The following is a 22,791-nucleotide window of genomic DNA, read 5'->3' as shown; positions in this document are numbered from 1 at the left end:
TTATTATTCTTTTTTTTTAAATTTTATTTATTTATTTGACAGAGAGAGATCACAAGTAGAGAGGCAGGCAGAGAGAGAGGGGGAAGCAGGCTCCTTGCCGAGCAGAGAGAACCCGATGCGGGGCTCGATCCCAGGACCGAGACCATGACCTGAGCTGAAGGCAGAGGCTTTAACCCACTGAGCCACCCAGGTGCCCCTATTTATTATTCTTAAAGAAAGAGAGAAACAGAGAGAGAGAGATAGAGAGAGCGGGAGGGAGGGGCAGAGGGAAAAGAAGAGAGAGAAATCCAAGCAGATTCTATGCTGAGCCCGGAGCCCAACATGGGTCTTGATCTCATGACACCGAGATCACAAACCAGACTGAAACCAAGAGTTGGACCCTTAGCCAACTGCACCCCCAGGCACCCCTTTTTAAAATTATTCATTTGCTTGTTTGTTTGTTTATGGAATGGCCTTAAAGCAGTTCTTTCATGTCCCTTCCTTCACCATCCTTTTCGTCCACCTTTGGCATTTAATCCTGCTCTGTATTATGATTTTTTTAGTTTTTTTTTTTTTTTCATTTATTTGACAGAGCAGAAGCAGGGGGAACAGTAGGCAGAGGGAGAGGGAGAAGCAGGCCTCCCCACTGAGCAGGGAGCCCTTTGTGGGGCTTAATCCCAGGAACCCGGGATCATGACCTGAGCCAAAGGCAGACGTTTAACCGACTGAACCACCCGGGCGCCTCTATATTATTTCTTATTGGAGTTTATATCTGTGTCTCACTAGGCTGAGAATTCTTTGAGGGCAGAGACTATAACTTCTATCTCCTTCAGACTGCCTCCTTCTAGGTATTTACTAGATATTAAGTAAACACTGCCTAATGTTTGAATTCATGTAATTAAGAAGAATCATGTAGGGCCATTTGGAGCCATTAAGTTTGTTAGTTCCTGATTTCAGATAATCAGAATGTCCATGTTGTTCAAGTTAGATTCATTTTAATATTTTTCCCAAATCCCAAATACTTTGTAAGTGGTCTCTAAAGCAGTGGCTTTTCACTGGAGCAGGGGTACAGCCAAGGAGGTAGAGGGTTTTCATAATAGTGACTAAGACCTAATGGTAAGATTTATCTTAGTAACACTGTTGTAATTTTATGGGCTTAAAACAACGAAAATGCTCATTGTGGTAGCAGAATTTCCATATATGAAAGATCTTCCCAGGAAAAGGAGACATTTTGTTTATATCCTAGAAGGACCCACAGTTTTTAAGTGATTAAACCTCAGATATCCTTGTAGACTTCTTTCAAAGTATATTTACATCTCAGTCTATATAAATGGATTTTGAAGCCTGTCTGTCTTTCTTTCTTTCTCTCAAGATAGGATTGATTAGCCATTTTAGTACCAAGTTCACCTATTTACAAACAGCCTGTATAAGGAAGGGCTTGCATCAAAATAAGTATAAATTAACACCAATTAGCATACTATCAATGGGGTCTCTAAGTGCTAAATGAGCGAAATAAAAGGGATTGAATGAGGTCAATCCTGAAAGATGTATGAAATGAATCTTCAGGAAGAGAGGGGAAGAGCTGGAAAAAGAAGCAGGGGTGCTTGGCTTCTGTCCCCAGCTCAGTCCTGCAGAGCAGGTTGGAGGGGGCAGGGAACCGTGCAGGCCCTCAGGCTGAGCTTGGCTCTCCCCCAGATTCAATGATCCTGCTGGGCTCCGTGGAGCGGTCAGAGCTGCAGGCCCTCCTACAGCGTCACCTGTGCCCCGAGCGGAGGCTGCGGGCAGCCCAGGACATGGCCAGGAAGCTGTCCGAGCTGCCCTTTGACGGGAAGGCTCTGCTGGCTGGCAAGGGACACCAAGGCATCTCCCTTGAGGGCCGGAGGGAGTCCTTTGCATTTGTGGATGAGGATGAAGATGAGGACCTCTCTGGGAAGCCTGAGGTGACCAGGCAGGGACGGGCTGCGGGAGTAGGATGGATTGGGGCAAAGGGAAAGTGGGAGGAGGGAGATGGGATGCTGGTCACTGAGAAAGTCAAAGAGACCAGTGCACCTGGGGGCAGGGACTGAAGGAGATCAGGTTGCAGATGATGGTACCAATGAGAATTAAAAGGGATATAGGAATTCTGAACGGGTGTGAGGGTGAATGGATGTAGATAGAATTCCTAGGACACCAGCCTCTTCCCCAGGACTGAGAATTTTTACTGTTCCTTATAGCTGCCTCCTCTCCCTCCTACTCATCCCTTTCCTACTGCCCCGTTGTCCTCCGAAGGGTCCAATGGGCCCCTGCCCAGCCACAAACAGCAGCCAGAAGCACCGGAACCTGCAGGTGAAGATTCTCCCAGCATGCACCCCCATTCATGCCTCCTGGGCTCTCTCTGGGCTCTCCTCCACCCAAGGGCTGCTACTATGAGGATGGATGAGGGCAGAGGGAGGCGGAAAGGGAGTTGTAATCACTGAATCTCCATATGACTGTCCCGAGTGGTGGGAGTAAGGGCTGATTCAGGAGGGTAGGATAGAGGGTATCTGTAGAGGTGAGGCATCTGGGAAGAGCACACTGTGTGTGGCAAAGTGTCAGGGGCCCCTCGCTGCCTCCCATTGCCCGTGGCCCCCGCCCTTTCCTCCCAGGACAGACAGGACTTTGTTTCCATTTCCACCTGCTCACCACTCCTCAGGTCAAAGACCCTCTGTCTTTCGGTCCCTGCTGCGCTGCTTACTGGGCAAACCTCACCCCACAAAGAAGAAAACAACCCAGGTAAGAGCAGATGTGCTGTGGAGGGTGGACAGGGAAAGGACCATGCCTCTGAAGACTGAGAGAACCATGGTCCTTAAATCAAGGGGGAGGAGGTCAAGGGGGAGGAGGTCCCAGCACAGGGACTCTTCATCACAGGGCAGGAAGGATGAGCAGGAAAGCAGGCATCTGTGGCCCTGGCCTGTGAGGGTTGCTAATGGCCAGGGGAACCACAGCTGTCATGGGGAGAAAAGGGAAAGAACTTGGATCTGTGGCTTTCTTCTCTAGGAGTCAACGGATTTAGTGGACAACATGTCACCTGAAGAGGTAAGAGAAACAGCCACCTGGGGTGGATCGTTCTGTCGGATGAAGGCTTTGCTCACTTGCTTCATTGTGTTGGAACAGTAAGATGCTAGTCGAGGCCAGAAAGCATTCTGAGAGGCTGGGAATGAGACGTGATTATAGAGAAAGGGATGGGCCCATTGCTCAGAGGTGAGGGAAACGTGATGGTCTCAGAGGGATCAGAGGAGAAAGACTGTGAGCTTCCATGCATAGATGGGACCAACAGTGCTAAGATGAGCCTCAGATCTTTTAGACATTAGGGACGTTCTGGACCAGGAAAAGGCCGTGCAGGAAGGATGAGCTTCACCGGAAGTAAGATGGCCCCAGGCAGCCAGCAGTTACGTGTACCAGTGTGGAGGAGCAGCATGGAAACTAAGGTGGTCAGGGCCTGCTTGAGGTTACAATACCAGACTGGACAGGGCTTCGAGACAGTGGACAACTAGGAAATGCCCTGAAGCGAGACTGGAAAGAAGGGAAAACAGAGGGCCAATATGGACAGTGGTTTCTCATTGGGACAAACACCTGTTTCCTGATCAAGGTAATTATTGAGTACATGAGAGAGAAAACCCAGCCCTGAATGGGCTTGGTTGTGAGGAGGGGACAGACATGGAGCAAAGATTTGGAGGCAGCAGGGCGGTCCTGATCGCAGTCCTGATGGAAAGAGACCCCAGGGTTGCAGAGAAACAGCAGAGTCTATTCGCAGCCATTCTGTTTGGTAAAAGAATGCAGGCCTCCTGCGGAGGCTGAACAGCTACAGCTTTAAAAGTATGTAGATGACAAAGAACCATAGCAGGTGTTATTTTAAAATAAACATGTCCTTGGTTGTCCAGACTAGATGTGGGGGGAGGGAGTCATAGGAGAGAAGGAAGTCTTCCCCTTCTCCCCTTGTCACCTCTCAAAACACGCACTTTTCTGATCAATGCTTAATGGAAAGATCGATGAGCACAGAGGAAAAAAATAGCTCTTGCTTCTGCCCCCAAGCAGGAATCAGATGGGTCATAACTATGGTTGAGGAGGGCCTTGCTCAGTGCTAACCCAATAATCATACTCTTCAAAGAAGCACACCAGAGGGAAAGCTGGCTAGCTGACCCAGTGAGGCTATTTAACAACCACTGGAAATAAAGTGCAACGAGGGGTATAAACAAAGCATACATTTTTAGCTTATGTCTTTCCCAAAGAAGATTTTGGGTATCTAAGCTCCCCTGTCACTCACTGGGATATTCTAGAGGGATAAGATCCCATAGGAGTAAAAATTCAGGATATTTTGAAACTGGTTTTCAGACAAGATCGAGGAGGCACCCTTGGCAATATCCCGATGACACCTGCGGGAAGAGCTCAGTTACATGTCACCAGAAGTGTTTCCTTCCGCTCCCCTGTTCGGAGCGCACACAGAGCTCTGGTCTGGTAAAGGGGCTGAGCCTTTGCAAGTAGTGGGACATATCAGACCCTGAAGCAGACAAACCCTACCCTTTGGAGATAAGCTGGGGCTTCCTGGAACAGGATCTTCAGCCAAGGTCGGAAGCCCGGCTCCACCTCTGTGTCATCTTGGGCAGACTACTTACGTACTCCACGCTTCCGTCTCCTCATCCGTAAGACAGAGACAATGAGAGGCTGTTGGAGATAATGCAATGAGTGAAGACATGTAAAGCAGCTGGAATAATGCATGGCCCAGAGGAAGTGCTTGGTGCATGGGCACTGGGAAGGGCAGGAAATGGTCCAGGAGGACAGGACCCACCTCACCAGGGTTGGCAAGGGTCCTACAAATAAATCGTATCCACAGCACACCTGCCGAATGGTCATCCATCCATCCATCCATGGATCCATGTGCTGTGAGGGCCAGCTGGACCTGGTGTGAACATTCAGCCAGGGAGAGTGAGGTTTAGAGGAGGTGGGATTGTAGTCCAGAACTGCCAGGAAGGGACAGATGGAGGGCACCCCACTATGGGCTCCACACTGGGCATGAGAACTATGAGGTGGCCTTCGGAGACTGTCTCTGACACCTGAGACATGCGAATTTGGACATTAGGAAAATAAAATAGTACAGAGTTCAGAGGGTACCGACTGAAAAGAGATTTCAAGAAATTTTCAATTCAGTTATGAGAGTGAGAGCTCTCCTGGTTTATTTGGAATCTTGGGGATTTCAGCATGTATCTCTAAAATCAAAAAGAGGTTAAGGCCTTCATGCCTTCATGCTTCTGTCACAGACAAAATACAATGGCTTTACTCAAGCCAACCAAGTGCCACGTGATCCAGGACAGCTCTTCAAACCCAACGGGTAGCTGCCATGATCTGTAAGAGACAAATGTGCTAGATTCTGCACAGCATTCCGGGGGCAACCCCACAGAACACTCTTAAGGGGTTACACCCTCACCTCTGTCCTGTAGGGAGAGAGAAGACAAACACCAGTAAGAGCCTGAGCACAATCTAGGTCATCTCGGAAAAGGAGAGACCAGCAAAGTACGATAGGGACAGAAAAAGTGTGCTCCTGGGATCCTCAGGAGAACAGCGTGCAGGCAGGTGGGGGAATAAGGGGAATCCAGAAGAGCAAATGCAGATTCGAGAAGACATGCCTGGTTTCACTGAGCACTGGGTATTGCAGGAGTGGTGGAAAATAAAACTGGGCAGAAGGGCTGGAAATGACAAAGTGTTGGAGGGAAGGGGTGGGGGGAGGCGGGAAGACAAGAAGACAGAGCCACGCTCTAAGTGCCGAAGGGTGAAGGCGATGGGGGGCCTGGTGAGGGAGGAGAGGCCCCTGGGAGGAAGGGAGCAGGTCTAGTGATCCGGAGCATTTGTAAGAGTTCGTTGCATATTTCAGGGTCTGGGCTGGGGCTGGGAGGGCTGTTTGGGGTCAAGCTGCCGGTCTGAGGCTGAAGGGGGCTCCATGATACTGAGTGACTGCCCTACTCCGCCACACAGATTGAAGCCTGGGAGCAGGAGCAGCTGAGCCAGCCTGTCTGTTTTGACTACTGCTGCATTGACCAGTCCCCCTTCCAGCTGGTGGAGCAGACATCCCTGCACAAGGCAAGTGCTTGCCCCGACCGTTCAGGGCTGCCGAGGGCAGGGGAGGTCTGGGGTGAACGTGCGCCAACATGCTGCTCTTTCCCTGCAGACCCACACACTGTTCTCACTCCTTGGCCTCCACCTTGCTTACGTGACCAGCATGGGGAAGCTCAGGGGCGTGTTGGCATTGGAAGAGGTAAAGGGGACAGGTCCCATTTGAGCAGTAGGAGGAAGAGTGGACACAGGATAAGGGTGTGGGGGTACGGAGGGGATGGTTTAACTTCTGGAAGGTCCCCCAGATTTCCCTCTCTATTTCTTAGGCAGAGATTGGAGGGGATGGAGGGAGCAAGTGGCAGGTGGAGAGGAATGCTCCAGGACTTTCCATGGCCCGGGGGTTTGGGATGAGGATTCTGGGCATGAGTCACGGTTTCATGTGTTTGCTCTGTGGAGGGCCGTGGAAAGAGGGAAGAGATGGGGTGTGGCTGAAGGATGCCTGAAGGTCACTAGGAAGGGGCCTTGCCAGAGGAGCTTGAGGTTTGCAGGTCCACAGGTGCATCTCCCCCCATGCCCCTTCCCGTGCCCCTCCGTGTCTTTCCCGCTCGTCCTCCTTGCATGAATGTGTCCTTCTCGCATGCCTGTTTGTCTCACCCTGTCCCATCTTCTTTCTCTTCCCAATTTTTTACCCCTTTCCCTCTCCCCACCAGCTGCAGAAGGCCATTGAGGGGCACACCAAGTCTGGGGTGCAGCTCCGCCCTCCCCTCGCCAGCTTCCGGAACACGACTTCCATTCGGAAGAATCCTGGGGGCCCGCCCCCTCCCACAGAGGCCTGGAGCCTGCCTGAGGGTGGAACAGGGGCTTCTGGGGCAGGGGATGGGACTCCCGCCTCCCCAGAGACCCCCGTGCCCTCCCCCTCCCCAGAGCCCCCTCTGTCCGTGGCTCCAGACAAGGCAGAGGGCGAGCTGGAGGAGCTGGAGCTGGTGGGGAGCCCGGGGCTGGAGGAGCTGGCCGACATCCTGCAGGGCCCCAGTCTGCGATCCACTGACGAGGAGGATGAGGACGAGCTGATCCTGTGACCATCTCCAGGACCTCCTCTTAAAGACTGTCCAGAGCCCCAGGCCAGTGTGCGTGTGGAGGGGGTATGTCCTGAAGCTGGAGAGAGCACACCAAAGTCCCGACCCCTCCTGGGAATTTTAAAAGGTGATAGTTTTAGTTTTAGAGGAGGGTTAAAATTTGGGCAGAGAGAGTAGCCTCAATCAGCTCTTTAGGCCACGTCCAGATAGGTGGGAGTTCCAAGCCCATTGGAGGACCTGATATTCCATGGGACTTCCTGAGCCTTCCTGGAACATGGGTGGGAAATCCCCTGCCTCTCTCAGCCTCCCTTCAGTCCCCCACAGTCCCCAGTGTCTTGACCCAACACCGCCCTGGCTTTGCCCCTGTGACTGACAGGCTCTGCAGGGGGAGGCCCACAATGACTGTGGCCTCGGAGGAGAGGGTCATCTCCCGGCCTCATAGAGTGCCAGCCCTGAATACACTTACCCACGGCCCTCTCTCACACACACCCCGACCCCATCCTCTGGCTTGCGGACCTCCACTCCCTGAAATTTGCCTCCCACTCCATTCTGGCTCCCACTACCTGTCACCAGGCAGGGGCCATCACTAAGGCAGTGAAAGGCCGGTCCTATTGGCCCCTCTTCATCCCAGGGTGGAAGCAGTGCATTGTGGATAAAGGAGGAGCAACCCCCAAGAGCAAAGGGCTCTGTGCAGGAAGCAAGTGTCTTGTTGCCGAACACTCGTGCCTCCTTCAGGCACAAATCCATCCTATCTCGCACCAACGACAGCTTCCTCACCCTCCAGTTTCCAGGTCACCCTGGCCACTACATCCCCTCTCCACCGTCCTCATTGACCTCTCCTGCCCCAGGGTCCGCTGTGCCCTCCAGCTGCTGCCGCTGTGGCTTCTCCTGCCAAGAACCAAGGCTCAGGGCAGCCAGGTCACTGTGTCACTCAGACACCAGCCTTTCTTAGACTGGTTCTTTGTGTTCCTCTTCTAGGGTGGGGAGATGGGGGTTCAGTGTCAGGATGACAAACCTCTTTGATGTCTCCCACGCCAGGGAAGCCGGAGACTTATCCTCCCCGAATCAGCAACAGGGCGCCTGTCGTTAGCCTGTCTTTCCTCTGAAATGGTCCTGGGTGCTCTGAGCCCCTAGCAGCCCTGGCTTCCACACCCAAGGCTTTCTTCCCTCCCTCCCTCCTTTTGGTCCCTATCTGGTTCTACAGTCGTACTCCTTTTCCGACATTCTCCTCCTTCCCCTCCCCTGTGCCCACTCTCCATCATCCCCCAAAGAAGACACTCATAGTCAGAGGTGCCACCACATTGTTTAGTGCCATTGAACACAGCCTGTAGCTCTCTCCAACAGGATGTCCCTTCCACCCCCGCCCCCAGGCCAAGAGAGGGTGCAGCCTGGGCAGGGGGGCTGGCAGTGGGCATTTGAGCCCATGCCCATGTGTATATAATCTATGATATTTATATATATATATTTATATATAATTCTCTCTGTAATATATGTCATAGAATCTCTCTTGGGCCTGGGGTGGGAATGTCACATTAAGAAAACATGCTAAGACTGGCCGTAAAAATGGTTATTTCCCAGACCTGGAAGACAGAGTATGGGATGTAGAGGTGGGGACAAAGAAAAGGTCATACACTCATTCACCAAGAGCCGCCCCCCCGCCCCAGCACAAGGATAAGAAGGGAGGCATTGGGGGAGGTGGGGCAGTGGAAGGGGAGGAATGGGAGATTTGGATTTTTCTTTAATAAAGTGATTCGAAAATGAAAGTGCACCCCCCCACCAAAGGAAAATCATTTAGCAAGAGCAGTTTCATTCACAAGAATATAAAAACAGCCCTGTTCCAGGACTGTTGGAAAACGTGCTGCACAGCCTTTAACCCCAAAGGAAAAGCAACCCTCCCCCACCCCACCCCTGATAGCCTCTTCCTGCACATGCCCCTCCCCTCCCCCAGAATAGGCTATAAGCAAACCCCATGCACCCTGCCCCCAGCACCAGAGAGGCAGTTTCTCCCTCCAGAAGAGTCCTAAGAGGGTCCCAGGCCAGCTCCTTGGCTCTTCTCCCTCTTCAGAATGGAAAATGCAGGCCCCCACCTGACCTCTGGTCTGCGAGCCCCCTCCACAAGTAAAGTCTGCTAGATTCCCTCAAGGTTTCAGCCACTGTTGCAGGGACCATTTAGCTTCCTCTGGGAAGGGAGGGAAGGAGGGAGGGAGAAAAGAACACGGCTTTAGTCCACCTTTCCCAACTCCATAGGCCCTGAGCAAGAACAAACTGTAATGAATGAGCCCACTGGATTGGATGTCCACCATGGTCTCAGGGCAGAACCTAGGCAAGAGCACGTGAGACTGAGAGGGAAAAGATGGTGCATTGAGACAGCAGGTGACATGAGGCGAGGAAACAGGGACCAGTGGGAAGAGGGAACCGTGAGCATGCAAAGCCTGGAGGTCCTACAGCAGGAGGGGAGGAGTCTCCAGTGAGGGGCAACCAGTGAGGGCATGCAGGGCCACCTCCCAGAGCTGTTCTCTGCGCCATCCTGCTCCCTCCTGTGTCAGGTCCCATCACCAAACACAAGAGAGGTCTTCTGTTGAGACAGCTGTGGATAAGGTGACCCCCTACCCACGCTCACCATGCCCATTCCCGGGTCCTCCAAGGACCAACCCCAGGAAAGCCACTGTCCCTCTCCTCTGGAGGACATGGGATCCTGGCCTCAGCTGCATTGCAAGAGCACATGTGAATGACAGTGTGAACTCAGTGCGGGGTGGGGTCCGGTCACAGATGGACAGAAACACCCCGACTCTCAACCTCCTCATTCCAAAGAAATAGAAGTCTGGGGCATGGGGTGGGAGGGCAGTTCTGTCCAGGGTCTGGGAGAGAGTGACAGTGCCCCCTTCCTGGCAGAGGGTAAAGAGGTGGGACCCCTGACGAAGTTTGGGTAGGACACAAGGCCTTGGAGCTGGAGCCTTAGCCCGGCACGAGGCAGGAGGGAAGGCAACAATGAAGCTCTCAGCTTCTCTCTTCTACCCAGAGTCTCCCTGTGCCCCTGCAGTGGGAAGGGGCAATGTGCCAGCCATCTCCACAGCTGTGGTGTCCTTCTCTCTTCCCCTGGGCCTCTGCTGGCAGGATCTCTCACAGAAGGGCTACGCAGAAGTCCCCACCACAATGGAAACAGGGAGTGAGAGGACAAGCCCTTTCGGGGCGTACGCTTCACTGCAACCCGTCCTGGAAGGAAGAACACTCTGATTCTCCTCTCTTCCTCCACAAGAGGCCTGGGGAGGGAGGGAGTACATCTGTGAGGCCCTCCTTAGAGTCCTGGGAGGAGCTGAAGAAGGGGCAAAGGACCCGAGAGCCCACACTGCTCCTCAGCAAACAGCCCGCCCTGGCCGGGCCCTGACAGCACCGGACTCCTCCCTCCAACCCACTCAACCCTGAGTCCCCAAGAAGTTATAAAAATGTAGAAAAGGCAAAGAGAAAAGTGTAAACAGCTCCAGAGAATTAGAGGGTGGATGGAAGGAGACACAGCCCTCATGCTTCCCCATTTGGCCAGGACACCTGCATTCTGTGTCACCCCTCAGGGCCAGGGCTCCCAGAGCAGGAGACAGAAGAAGGCAGAAAACGGAAGCAAGAGCTGGGGCAGCCAGCCCCGGCTGGGCTCTTTCCCAGATCCTTGGATCCTCCTTCCAGACAAGGGAATAATCAAGATCTCGGAACAGGCGGCCATGTTTGTTCTCGGTCTCATCAATGACTTTCTGGTCTCTGAGCAGGCCCTGTCAGTACAGAGAATCACGTTTGTGCCCTGTGCATCCCAGCTGCCACTTCCCCCTCCCCCATGACTCCTGATCTCAGAAGCCAATTTCTCGCCGAGGACAGACTCTCCACCCTCCAAGGGCACACAACTTTGGGTCGTCGAGCCATACCAAGAGCCCCCGAGGTCTGTTCCTCATAGTGGGGATGAGCTGGGGCCATAGTCAGAGAAAACAGAGAGTCAGGAAAAGCAGGAGTGACACAGAAAGGAGGCATTCCCACAGCCACAGTCAAGGCTCCTGGAAGACGAATCAGAGGGTGAAGAACTGAGGCCCAGTCGACGACCATGAGCTGCTCTGTGCTCTGGTCCTCAGGAGCAACATGGGAGCCACATCATTACAGACCCAGAAGCCTGCCGCCAAGCAAAGTTCAGGGCCATCCGGTGGTCTGGGCCTCAGTTCCTGGACCTGTGGTTTCTACAGCATAAGCCTGGGTAAAATCCCATCCTGGCTCTCCATTTTCCCAGCAAGGACTGGCAACTCCTGGGTAACCTCATGGTCTTCTGCCCGGGTTTCAGCTGTGCCACTGGGGTAGGGAGGGTTTCGTTGCAGCCATGCCCCTCAGGTGGGAGTGGAAGGCTGGGCGTGGAGTGGGGGGAAGCTAGTTGTTAGCCTCGCCCTCCTCCTCATCGAAGGACTGCACACCTGAGGATGTGACATCAGACACCTTCCGACTCAGAGCAGTGGACATCTCGGGATCTTCTCGTGGGGACAGAGACTCCAGGTCCCGGCATCCTGCATCCTCTTCCTCCTCGGGGGCCAATGGCCTCTTCTCCTCCTCGGCAGGGCCCCTTGCCAGGTCCACTCCCCCCACCCCCGGAGCCCAGTCTGTGTCTGACCCCAGCAAAGGTGGAGGCTCCTGAGCAGAGTATCCGCAAGCAGGCTGGGAAGGCCCCATTTCATGCAAGCTAGGCTGGGAGTCATCAAATGCAGGGCCAAGATAGGATCCCGTGGCGGGAGAGGCAATGAGGGACTGGTCGCTGGCTTCCCAGGCATCCGATGACCCCAGACAGTACATGCCCTGGGACACATAGGAGTGAGGCCATCCATCCATGGGGCCTTGAGCCAGGGCATCTGTAAAGAGAATCAGGGAAGTCAGCAGGGTCACAGAACACTGAAGGCGGCAGCAACAGCCCACAAAACTGAATAGAGAGGGCAACAGCGTAGGGAGGAGAAAAGGAAAGCTGAGACGAACCGGGAGCCCACAGGAATGGAGGGAGACCAGTGAAGTCGGGGAGGCCTCTCAGACCTCGGAAGGACCATCCCTCACCTTGACTCTCCATCAGCTCCTGGTAGTTGTCACTGTAGTTGCAGCCCAGTGGTTCCTGGGTGGAGTTGACACTCATGTCCTCGCCATCCATGGAAGACCAGGCCATGAGTGTGGCCTCAGAGATAGCAAACTGTTCCATGACACCTGCAAGAAGAAACAGAGTTGGCACGAGATACCTCTGGAACTCTTAGACACACGTGCAGGGTTTGGTGACATGGGGGCAGCACTGTCCTAGAAATACAATGCAAGCCACCTGTGCAATTTAAAATTTTCTCACAGCCATATTAAAGAAAACATAAAAGAAGCAGGTGAAATTAATTTTTATAACATATCTTATTTAGCCCAACATATATCTTGGATTATCTTTCAACATGTCATCCATATAAAAATTATTAACAAGGTATTTCACATTATTTTATTCATACATGTTTTTGAAATCCAGCTGGTCTTTTACACTGACTGTACATCTCCATTCAGACACATTTCAAGTTCATGTTCAAGTGGCTACTATATGGGACAGCACAGACTAACCCCCACACAAGGCAAAACCATGTGGGACTTCCAGAGGTCAGGTTAAGAATTCTAAGCTGAGAGAGTTGGCGGGGGGGGGGGGGTCCTTCTGGTGAGATATCTAAAGGGATTAAAATGAGGAATTTCCAGAAGTTTCTCTTTGGACGGTTTTAAGAATATTAGCCAGTACTAGGTCATCAAAGACAGGGGAAACTAAATGAGGGGGCTCAATTTCAATAGAAAATCCCCAAGGAAGCACCATGGGCTTGTAGGTCCACAGTGGTATCAAGAGGAAAGTTCCAGCAACTGGGAGAAGGGAGGGAGGACAGACTAGGGAGGCTGGGTAGATCTGTGGGTCCCCATTCTAGTCAAAGCTGTAGGTTGAAGCTTACATTTCCAATGGCCCTAGACTACCCCCTATGAATACACGTTTGTCTCCCCACTCTCCGCTGATAGTTCTTCTACCTTCATGCCACCAGCACAGAGAGACCTCCCTTCTCTTCCAGATCTATCATTCTTCCAGCTGTCTTACTGTAATCACGCCATATGCCTGTCTTGCAGGGATTCCACTATCCTGGACCGAAACCTCTTCTGTCTACCACCCTCACCTCACCAAGCTTCCTTGATCTTCTAGGGGCTGTCATAAGCAATGAGTCAAGTAAGTGAACTCACTACTGCAATGTGCTGAGGGGCAAAGTCTAGAAGGGACTTCCCACTGCCTTTTCTTCTTTTTCCTCAAGAGACATGAGTGGAAGGAAAGTCTTTCAGATTTGAAGGCCCCCGCCTTTTTGATCTATGCTGATAGTGCTGCCATTTAGGAAAGAAGGAATTTGGAACAGGTGGACCCACAGTCCCATGTAATTCTCTTTAATTTCTGAGATAATAATAAAAATAAGTTTGAGGGCACTTACCCGAATCAGTCAAAGTACTTGAAATCGGAGCTGATGGGGAAATTATGACTATGTTCATCATATGGATAGAGCCAATCCTACCATCAGGGATTGGGCTGGAAGGTCAGTCTCTAGTCATCCTGAAAACATGTCTCTTGAGGGTCCCCAGAATAAGTACCTGCTAGGAAACGTGCCTCCTTCTCGCCATCGCTGAGGTCCGAGTAGGCATCCGTATCCCTGCGCACCGCCTCATGGCTGTGTTGCGGCTGAATGGCTGGTGTCTTCCCCCAGCCCTGCCACTCAATCATGTGGGCCACCCGGCCTTGCCCCATGGCTGTGGGCTTCGTCACATGGTCCTTCATGCTGCGAGAAATCCCTGAGGGGCCAGACATTCTCCACATCCTCCAGAATAGCACACAATACCCATACAAGATCCACCTCGTGTCCCCACCCAAGTCCCATGGGACTCCATCCAGTGGGGGAGCTCCATATGACGGGCAGCCTAGACAGGAGGGTTTGATGGAAAGGGCAAATAGGTCAGGGGTAGGAGTCTTCTTTAGGCCTCAAGGAACAAGGAGACTGAGACCAGGAGCGCATAGGTATTCTCCTGTCTGGATGTATCCCCAGGTCAGGAGTCTCACCTGAGAAGGATGACTTGGCCAGGGCCCCAATGCCATAGGCGTTAGAGTTTCGCTTCAGCTTTGGAAGAATGGAAGTGGTGTCCTCCATGGAGAGCTGGGAGAGGGAACGTGGAGGAGGGGCAGAGAGGAGTTCAGAGCTTCCAGGAGAAAGGGTCTGAGTTAGGGCAGGTGATGGGGAAACATTATGCCCAGGAGTCCCAAGGACGCTTATCCCATAACTGCCCTTGAAAATATGGGGAATCCTTAGGAAATGTGAGGTTCACGGTGCCTGCTGTGGAAGATCAAGGGAGAGTATAAGGGAGAGGAGCTAGGGTGCCCTGGGGAGGGCTGGCTGCACTCACATTGATGCCATCCCAGGAGAAATCAGTCCGGCTTTGCTGTGAGGAGAGAGCAAATGGAGTGGGGATCCCAGGCACTCCCAGGAATGCACGTAGCCCGCACCCCACCCCGCATTCCAGGGACTTCCAGGAGTGTGTGAAGTAGAGAGGTTTTCCCCCAGCTTAATTTACAGGATTAGGAGTTCAATGTGGAACATTTGGCCTGTGTTTTGAGGAAAGCAGGAGAAATGTTCCTTAAAAGTGTCAGTCTGAAGAAGTATTTGGGCTGTTCCCTTGGAATTTAGGAAGATAATTCAAGGATCAGGCAGCTGGGAGGCTTTGTTCATGAGGGTTTCTGGGGTCTTTTAAAAGTCCTTCTGTTGCTGCTGCTGCGCCTGGGTGGCTCAGTCAGTTAAGCATGTGCCTTCACCTCCAGTCCTTATCCCAGGGTCCTGGGATGGAGTCCCACTTTGGGCTCCCTGCTCAGCAAAGAGCCTGCTTCCTCCCTCTGCCTCTGTGCCTCCCCCGCTCACTCTCTCTCGCACACAAATAAATAAATAAAATGTAAAAAACAATACAAAACTCCTTTGGCTAGCCGGGCATGGGGTCTCACCTCAGTGGACGGCCGGTGGAGACTGCTCCCGTGCAGCGAGCTGGTGCTGTCCATGTGGATCTGGTCGACATCCTTCAGGCCCTTCCAGTCCACTGCAATCACCTCATTCCCTGAAGTAGCCACGGGCTCATTAGTTGCTCCACCTTCAACAGCCCCTGCGATCCCCCCCCCCAAAAGGCCCTTCCAGGGTTGCAGAGTGTTGCCCAGGGGCAGCCCCCCCCCCAGAACCCTCCCTTCCCTTCAGCTCCCACTCCTTCTGAAAGTACATTCCTTTCCGGTCCCTACTCTTCCCCAATTTTTGGTGGGACAAACCCTAATGCTAAGCCAGAATATTCCCTTTGAGCTCACCCAAGAATAGCATAGTCAGAGAAAGTGTTTATGTCCTTATTTGTTGTTGTTTAAATGGAGGAGTCAGTGGTTGGGTTTTACCAGGAAAACCATTCTTTATTCTGTCCTGAGGAATCTTTGAGGGTTTCTACATGGGAGTATATGGGAGCGGTGCCTTTCATCCATTCTGTTTCCACAAATAAGGGCACAACTTCTTTAGGGGTAAGCTTCTCTATATGTGGGCTTTGTGACTTGTATCTTGGAGTTGGTGAATCTCTCTGGCGGGAAGGAGGTTTGGCAGGGATAAAGGCAGGATTTGGATGTGTTCACTCAGAAATGGTGAGAGGGGAGAAAGCAAAGACTGAGATGCGATCATCTGCCCTGACTGGTGGGAGACAAGCCATGGATGTAAGAGGAGCAAAATGGCACAGGGGGGGAAGAGAAGGGGACTTTTAAAAAGAGGACCTAAAAGAATAGGCATTCAAGTCAAGGAGAAGACAAAAAATAATGAGGGGGCTGGTGGACAGGATTTGAGGGCGGACTGGAGAGCTGGAGGGCAGAGGAGGCTGGGAATGGTTCAGGTGAGGCCAGAGCTTGTGGCCAAGGCAGATGCTGGCAAGAGGGCAGGGTGGTGCCTCTCCTGAGAGGTTGGGGAAGAACCCCTTGGGCAGTTGGAAAGGGACTCAACCATCAGATGGCTTGCTTAAGCATGGGGAGGCATTCAGCAGGAATCCACACAGCTAGTGCAAAAGGGATGGTGGTTAATGGGTGGGAAGGAGGTAGCCCCCTCCTAAGTGAGCCCCTCTCCCTTGGAGCTACAGGGGAGTGATGAGATGGGTCAGACCAGGGGCTGTGGCTGTCAGGGAAGAGGAAATAGCTGACCCCTGGGGTAGAGAGCAGGAAGGGGGCAGAGAAGAGGAGGGATGAGGAGGGCAGAGAAGGAGGGGGGTAGCTTTTGTAGAGGAGGGAGAGCTGAGTCAGAGCTGTGGGGGGGGGCAGCTGGGGCAGCAGAAGAGAACCCCAGGAAGAGGTGAAAGCAGAGGAGGGGAGTATCCATGGAAATAAACGGGGTCTCAGAGAAATCAGGCTTCCGGAGAGTGAGTTTGTTTGTAATAATAATACGATTTATTCTCTCAGCCTGAGGTCACCGGGTCGTGTAGGCGGGAGAAATTGGGAGTTGGAATGGGAAAAATTGGGGGGTTTGGAAGAGGGTTGGACTAATTCATGGAGCTGTGAGCGTGGAGTGGGTGCATGGGGCGGGGGATAAGGGGGTGGAAGCAAGGCAAAGGCTGAGGGGAGAGACGACTTAGGAGGCGCCTGTGCCCGCCCCCAGTCCAAGGTAAATAAAGAGGCGGCACCGCCCCGCCAGCCCCCGCCGACAGGTGCTGGTCCCCGTTCCTCGGGCCGGCCTGCCCCACCCTCCTGGGAGCGGGCTCCCCACCCCAGTCCGCCCCTCTCAATCCCCCAGCCTCCTCCCCGCGCCCCCGGCCCTTTCCTCCAGCCCAGCCCGGCCCCATTTTCTCCGGGCGTGGACCCAGTTCCCCTCCCCGAGGCACCAGGCGCATCCCGCCCCCGCCCCGGAGGGAAGATGCACGTGAACAAAGCGAATCGGGGGAGGCCGAAACGGCAGAAAAAGGCAACAAGACAGAGGGAAAGAGGTGGGAGCAAAACACCCAAGACAGACGGAGGCGGGGGGACGGAGGCCGAGGCGGGGGCCGGGGGTCCTTGGAAGGGGGCTGCCCCAGAAATGGAAGGGGAGAAAGGCGCGGGCGGGGAGGCAGGGTCGTGGCGGATGGCCGGGAGGTGGCGGGCGCGGGGACGCGCGAGTAGCGAGAAGAGGCTGCTGGAGAGATGATGGAGAGGGACCGCGGCGGGGGCGGGGAGGGCGGCGGAAGGAGGCTGGAGGGAGACGAGGGAGCGGAGCAGCCGGGAGGGCGTCCGGCACCGGAGGCGCGAGGGGAGAGCGCGGAGGAGAGCCGAGCGCGGGGAAAGTGCGGGAGCCAGGCCGGGGCGGGGGCCGGGGGGCGCCGGGGGGCGGTGGGGGAGGGGGTCAGGGAGCGGCGCGGGCCGAGCCTGCCTCCGCCCGCCCCCGCCCCCGCCCCGCCGCGGTACCCACCCACGGTCCGGGAGCCGATGCAGCCCATGGCTCGGGCGCCTCCGGGGCCGGGCGCTCACCGCCGCGGGGCGGGCGCCGGGGGCAGCACCGGGAGCCGCGCCGCCGCCCCAGCCGCTCTGCAGCGCCGCGGCTGTCTCCGCTCGGCTCCGCTCCCCCCTCCCCTCTCCATCCCTCCCCGCGGCAGCCTCCGTCGCCGCCGCCGCCGCCGCCGCCGCCGCCTGGCTCCCCCGCCCCGGCTCGGCTGGCGGCGGCGGGGAGGGGGCGGCCCGGGGATTGGCTGCGCGCGGCGCCTCCCCGCCCCTGCCCTCGACCCCGCCGCCGCGCTCCGCGCGCGCCTCGCGGCGCTCCCCTCCGCCCGCCGTGTCCGTGGCCCGAGCGGGGGCTCCTCGCCCGGTCCCGGCCGGGCTGGCGTCTGGGGGTGCTGGAGACCCGGAGAACGTCCCCCTTCGGTCCCCGGTGGGGACCGCTGGGAAAGAACCCAGCGCCCGCCCTCCGGTTCTGGTAGATGGATTTCGAGGGCCGGGTTTGGGGATGCCCAGCGAGAAAGGCGCGGGATTGGGGTGGGGGGGCGGCGCGCGGGGGACGTGCAATAAAGCTTGGATGAAGGGCCTTGGCCGCCAAATTCCGCAAACACTTGTTTTCTTCCTGGGGCCTCATCTGGGACACAAACGCGAGCGTGATTGGATACAGCTTCGGTTGCTCTGCGTTTCCTGTGCGCTGTTTTGTCCACCCAAACAGATCGCGGAGTCTTTGCGAGTGGATCGTGTGCTAAGCTTCCCTGTACTGGGCGCTCGCTGGAAACTCGGGGATAAGTATGGGGTTGGTGCAGATCCCTCCAGGCCTGCCTGGGAATGGGAGAGTAGAATGAGATAATTCAGTCCCAGCTAGAGGGGAATAAAAATCAGGATTCAAGACTGACTAGACGGCACAGTTTTATATCCAATTTAACTTTCTGTGCGATGATCTCCTCTGACAAATGACAGCATGGATGTCAGGAAGCAGTCGAGAGAATGGAGGATTGCCCTCTGGCTGGCCAGAAGGGGTCAGGTAGGTACCAAGGGTGCGGTGGGTAAGAGATTGAGAGAAAGAAGGAGTGATCTATGTGGTCGGGGTCAAGTACTATAGTATAGCAGGGAGGAAGTGAAGTCCAGAAAAGTCACACAAGAAAGGGACCAGAGGCTCTTGTGTAAGCAGCGCCCACAAACCCCGAGTGTGAGAGAGCTGATGGGGTCAGCACCAATGACAGCAAATGCTTACCCAGCATTGTGTGTTCCCCACCTGCCTTCATGTCCCTCCCGGGTTGGGCAGGGAGCAGGGCACTGTCTCTGGTGTGGGTGTGTAACAGGACAAAATACCAAGTCTCATAGATGCACCTTTTAACCCTGTATAGTCTGAATGGGGAGGTAAATTTTAGGGTGATAACCACCACATTCTGTGGAGTCCCAGATGAAAGATGTGAGAGAAGGTGATAATAATCTAATTGTAGATCTGGGAGATGGAATTATGGAGAGAGAACTGATCTTTGGTCTCTGTGCATGACCAAAAAAATCCAGTCTGCATCTATAAAAGCATGAGAGAAGAGGGAGTCGTCAGTAGGTATCCTGAGATTTTAATCATCCGGTATTATTTGTGGCAAGATCTGATACCTTATTTTGACAGTGAGAAGAATTAGCAAGTATTTTTTCCCCATATTTACTATTGTTGGTTATACAAAGGAGCATCATGTGGTTTCTGCCCTTCTGGAATATATTGTCTAGCTGCAAAGGAAAGAACATGGAAAGATGGAGGGAAAGAAGAAGGAGGAGAAGAAAGAGGAGGAGGAGGAGAGGAAGGAGAAGAAGGGGAAGGGGAAGAGGAAGAAGAAACAGCTTCCAATACTACAGCAGTGCCACTCAGTCCCTTTTGCTTGTGGAGGGAAAGCACTGATGGGAATATCCAGGCCAGGAAGTAACAGACCAAGTGGCCAGCTGTGCTCACACCTTCCCATTTGAAACTACTCTCCCTTTGGGGTGCTCTCTGATTCCAGTATTCCCACTATTCATCTGGTCCAAACATGGATACAAACCCCGCTCCTGTTCCCCTTGCCACAGCTGTACAAGGCTGGGTTTATCCTAATGATTGAAATCCAGTCAACAAAAGGCACCCCAGGTTTTAAGGAATCAGTCCTGGTTCGCATTCTGTCTTAAAGGTATTTCCAGCACGAGAGAAACACAGAATGTCAGAGGCACAACGCCGGCCTGCTCTCTTTCTGCTTCTAGTTCAGGATCCTCTTACTTCTCCCCATTTAGAAGCATTCTTTCCCAGTCTTTTTGCTATCTTCAGAGCCAAGGTCAAAGATTCCAGTTCTGATATGAACAGGAACAACCTTTCTGGAGGACGATTTGACAGTACTGATCAAAAAATCTTTAAAATATGCATTGCTGTTTTTGCGCATTACTAAATTGTGACACAGCTATTCCATTTATAGAAATATTCTAAGGAAATAAAAATAGAATGTGGACAAAGATTTAATCTACAGCACCCATCAGAGCACTATTTACATAATAATGAAAGATTGTACACACCCCACATGCTCAAACCTGGGGATTAATTAAATAAGTTACTATATGCTTATAAGAGAATACTATGTAGCCACTGATAATATTTGATAACTGAATTTGTTGACAAATTACTCATGATATGACATTATAAAGAAGCAAACTGTAATAGAAGAATTAGAATATATCAATGTTTGTTTAAAAATCGCATACACACATTCTTCTGCTTTTTGTCAGGCTTTCCATCCCAAGTAATTTATGGGATTCCCTGAGGAAAGTCTATGTTTCACAGATGTCCAGGCTCACTCATCAGGTAAGTTTGGCTCTCAATGAAATCACGATATTAGTCTATTTCCAAACTCTAAAAATAGAGGACTTTGGCTGAATGCCCAAGTATGGCATTGGTACTTCCTAACTGGTCCCTTTTGGAACATGATGGGGTGGAATGATGTTTCCCCCTTCGGTGTGGTTGCTGTTTCATGCCCCTAATCTCCTATGGATAGCTCTTGGACAGAAGGAATAGAACCGAGTTCAGAAACAGTACTGTCTAGGGGTGCCTAGGTGGCTCAGTTGGTGAAGTGTCTGATTCTTTAGCCCAGGTCTTGATCTCAGGGTTGTGAATTCAAGCCCCACATTGGGCTCCACACTGGGCATGGAGCCTGCTCTAAAAAAAGAAAGAAAGAAATAGCACCATCTAAAACAGGGACTCTAGAAATGCCTGGGTGGTACAGTGGGTTAAACCTCTGACTCTTGGTTTTGGCTTGGGTCTTGAAATCAAGACCAGGGTCAAGCGCCACACTCAATGAAGAGTCTGCTCCAGATTCTCTCTCTTCCTCCCTCTGCCACTCCCCTGGCTTGCTCTATCTTTCTCTCTCTCAATAAATAAATAAATATTAAATAAAACAGGAACTTTTTGTAAAGATTTTATTTATTTATTTGACAGAGAGAAAGAGCACAGGCGTGGGGAGAAGCAGAGGGAGAGGGAGAAGCGGACTTCTAGCTGAGCAGGGAGCCCAACATGAGCCGAAGGCAGATGCTTAACCAACTGGGCCACCCGGGTGTCCCTAAAACAGGAACTCTTGTCCCAGGATACACAGGCAGCATCCAGAGTGTCTAACTTGAAAGTTAGGAAGTACTTACATCTTTATGTTCCCTGACTTGTAACTGAAATTCTCCATGTCCTTCAGGTATGTGTATAGGCAGCAAAGCACAGTGGTATTAGAGCTGTTGTTCTGTGTCTTTACCGCCCATAGAAATCATAGATGTTTCTATTATACAACGGTTGTTGCAGATTTCTTACACTATCCTTTATGTTCATCGCTACATTGAAATTACTGTGGTAGTAAACTTGCCTGTAAATGTTCCTATTAAATGCTTTGATAAAGAAGCAAATATATTACTATATCACCATTTTATAATAATTGGTTTTTTTTATATTAGTTGTTCCCTTTTTATATTATTGTTTATTATTTAGTATTTAGTATTACTCTGACAGGGAAGCCATGGATTTTCTAGATTGCCAAGGGATCCAGGCCAGAAAAACATTTGAGAATCCCTGGCCTCAGGGATACCTGGCTGGATCAGTCAGCGAAGCTTGTGACTCTTAATCTTGGGGTTTTAAGTTCAAGTCCCACTTGGGTGTAGAGATTGCTTAAAAATAATAAAAAAAAAAAGCTTAAAAAAAAAAGAATCTCTGGCTTCTAAATATATTTTTGGTGTTGGCGGTGATGTGGGGTGGTCTCTGATTCTGCAGGAGTTTAATAATCCCGTTAATAGTACCGACTTCAATGACCAAGCAAGACAATTGACATCTCATTTTGAAGACTTGGTTCCCAAGCCAGGAACAAAAATAGGTCCCTTTTATCTGTAGGACTAAAAGAGTCACACTCAAGCTTCATGCCCTCCCCCAACAAATCCAGAGGAAACCCTAAAACAACAACGACAACAACAGCTTAATAAAGAATTTCTTTGGTTTTACTGGGAGACACAAATCACAGTTAAGGGCGGATGAAAAGATCCAGCTAAGAGGGGGAGGTTCAAAGTACTGGAAAGGAAGGTTCATGAGGCAGAGCTGGAGTTCCTAAGGCAACCACAAGGGATGTGCACAAGGCTCAGGGAGGGGGACTGGGCTCAGACCGAGGAGCCCAGCTATTCTTGCAGATGGAAAGATGGAGCAGATGCCAGTAGGTCGCACATTTGGTGTTGGGGAGTTGAGGGATTCCAGTCTGATGGTGTCTGTTTTCTCTGAGAAGTGGGAAGCAAGTCATCTACTAAGTCTGGGAATGGGGGAGATGGCATAAAATAATAATAAGTAATGTGCAAATATCACTTAGCAGTTGACAAAGAGTTTTCACTGTCTTCCTACAACAATCCAAGAGGGAAATCATTGTCTTTGTGTTGCAGCTGAGAAATCTGGGCTTAGAGGTCCATTAACTAACTATCTTTCCCCCCAAATTACCCAGCTGGAAAAAGAAGGAGCAGGAGCATAAACTCAGCCCCTCAGGTAGAAAATTCACTCCGGAGGCTGTAGGAAAAAGCTTTATGTGCCTGTTCATCTGTTTTTTAAATGATTAGAGCTACTTTGTTCAGGGTTTTATTTGCTACACCTTCTCTCACTGTTGTCTTTCTTTTAAGAAGTTGGGGCCGTAAGCTGAAGAG

The 22,791-nt window shown here is 52.2% G+C and overlaps 2 protein-coding genes across 2 annotated transcripts in view; one reads left to right on the top strand and one right to left on the bottom strand.

Moving 5' to 3' along the window:
• The window catches only part of LOC111152074 (chloride voltage-gated channel 1), a 29,689-nt gene extending 22,568 nt beyond the window's left edge, over positions 1–7,121 (top strand). Inside the window, exons 17-23 of the mRNA XM_022510369.1 lie at positions 1,675–1,919; positions 2,193–2,304; positions 2,651–2,730; positions 2,995–3,033; positions 5,965–6,069; positions 6,158–6,244; positions 6,753–7,121. Coding sequence (XP_022366077.1) covers positions 1,675–1,919; positions 2,193–2,304; positions 2,651–2,730; positions 2,995–3,033; positions 5,965–6,069; positions 6,158–6,244; positions 6,753–7,121 — 1,037 coding nt within the window. The remainder of the gene's footprint in view (positions 1–1,674; positions 1,920–2,192; positions 2,305–2,650; positions 2,731–2,994; positions 3,034–5,964; positions 6,070–6,157; positions 6,245–6,752) is intronic.
• A 2,192-nt stretch (positions 7,122–9,313) lies between these two features.
• On the bottom strand, positions 9,314–17,666 carry LOC111152079 (family with sequence similarity 131 member B). The gene is made up of 7 exons (XM_022510375.1): positions 17,597–17,666; positions 15,154–15,263; positions 14,565–14,600; positions 14,224–14,317; positions 13,761–13,958; positions 12,183–12,326; positions 9,314–11,986 (listed from the first exon to the last, which is right to left on the bottom strand). The coding sequence occupies exons 1-7, from the start codon at positions 17,622–17,624 to the stop codon at positions 11,514–11,516; spliced, it is 1,083 nt and encodes a 360-aa protein (XP_022366083.1). The 5' UTR covers positions 17,625–17,666; the 3' UTR covers positions 9,314–11,513.
• Between the last annotated feature and the right edge of the window lie 5,125 nt (positions 17,667–22,791).

The sequence above is a fragment of the Enhydra lutris genome, unplaced genomic scaffold, assembly GCF_002288905.1.
Source record: "Enhydra lutris kenyoni isolate GAN:26980312 unplaced genomic scaffold, ASM228890v2 scaffoldscaffold27, whole genome shotgun sequence".
NCBI classification, from domain to species: domain Eukaryota; kingdom Metazoa; phylum Chordata; class Mammalia; order Carnivora; family Mustelidae; genus Enhydra; species Enhydra lutris.
The sequence above is the reverse complement of the archived record's forward strand: the minus strand, read 5'-3'. Positions and strand labels throughout refer to the sequence as shown.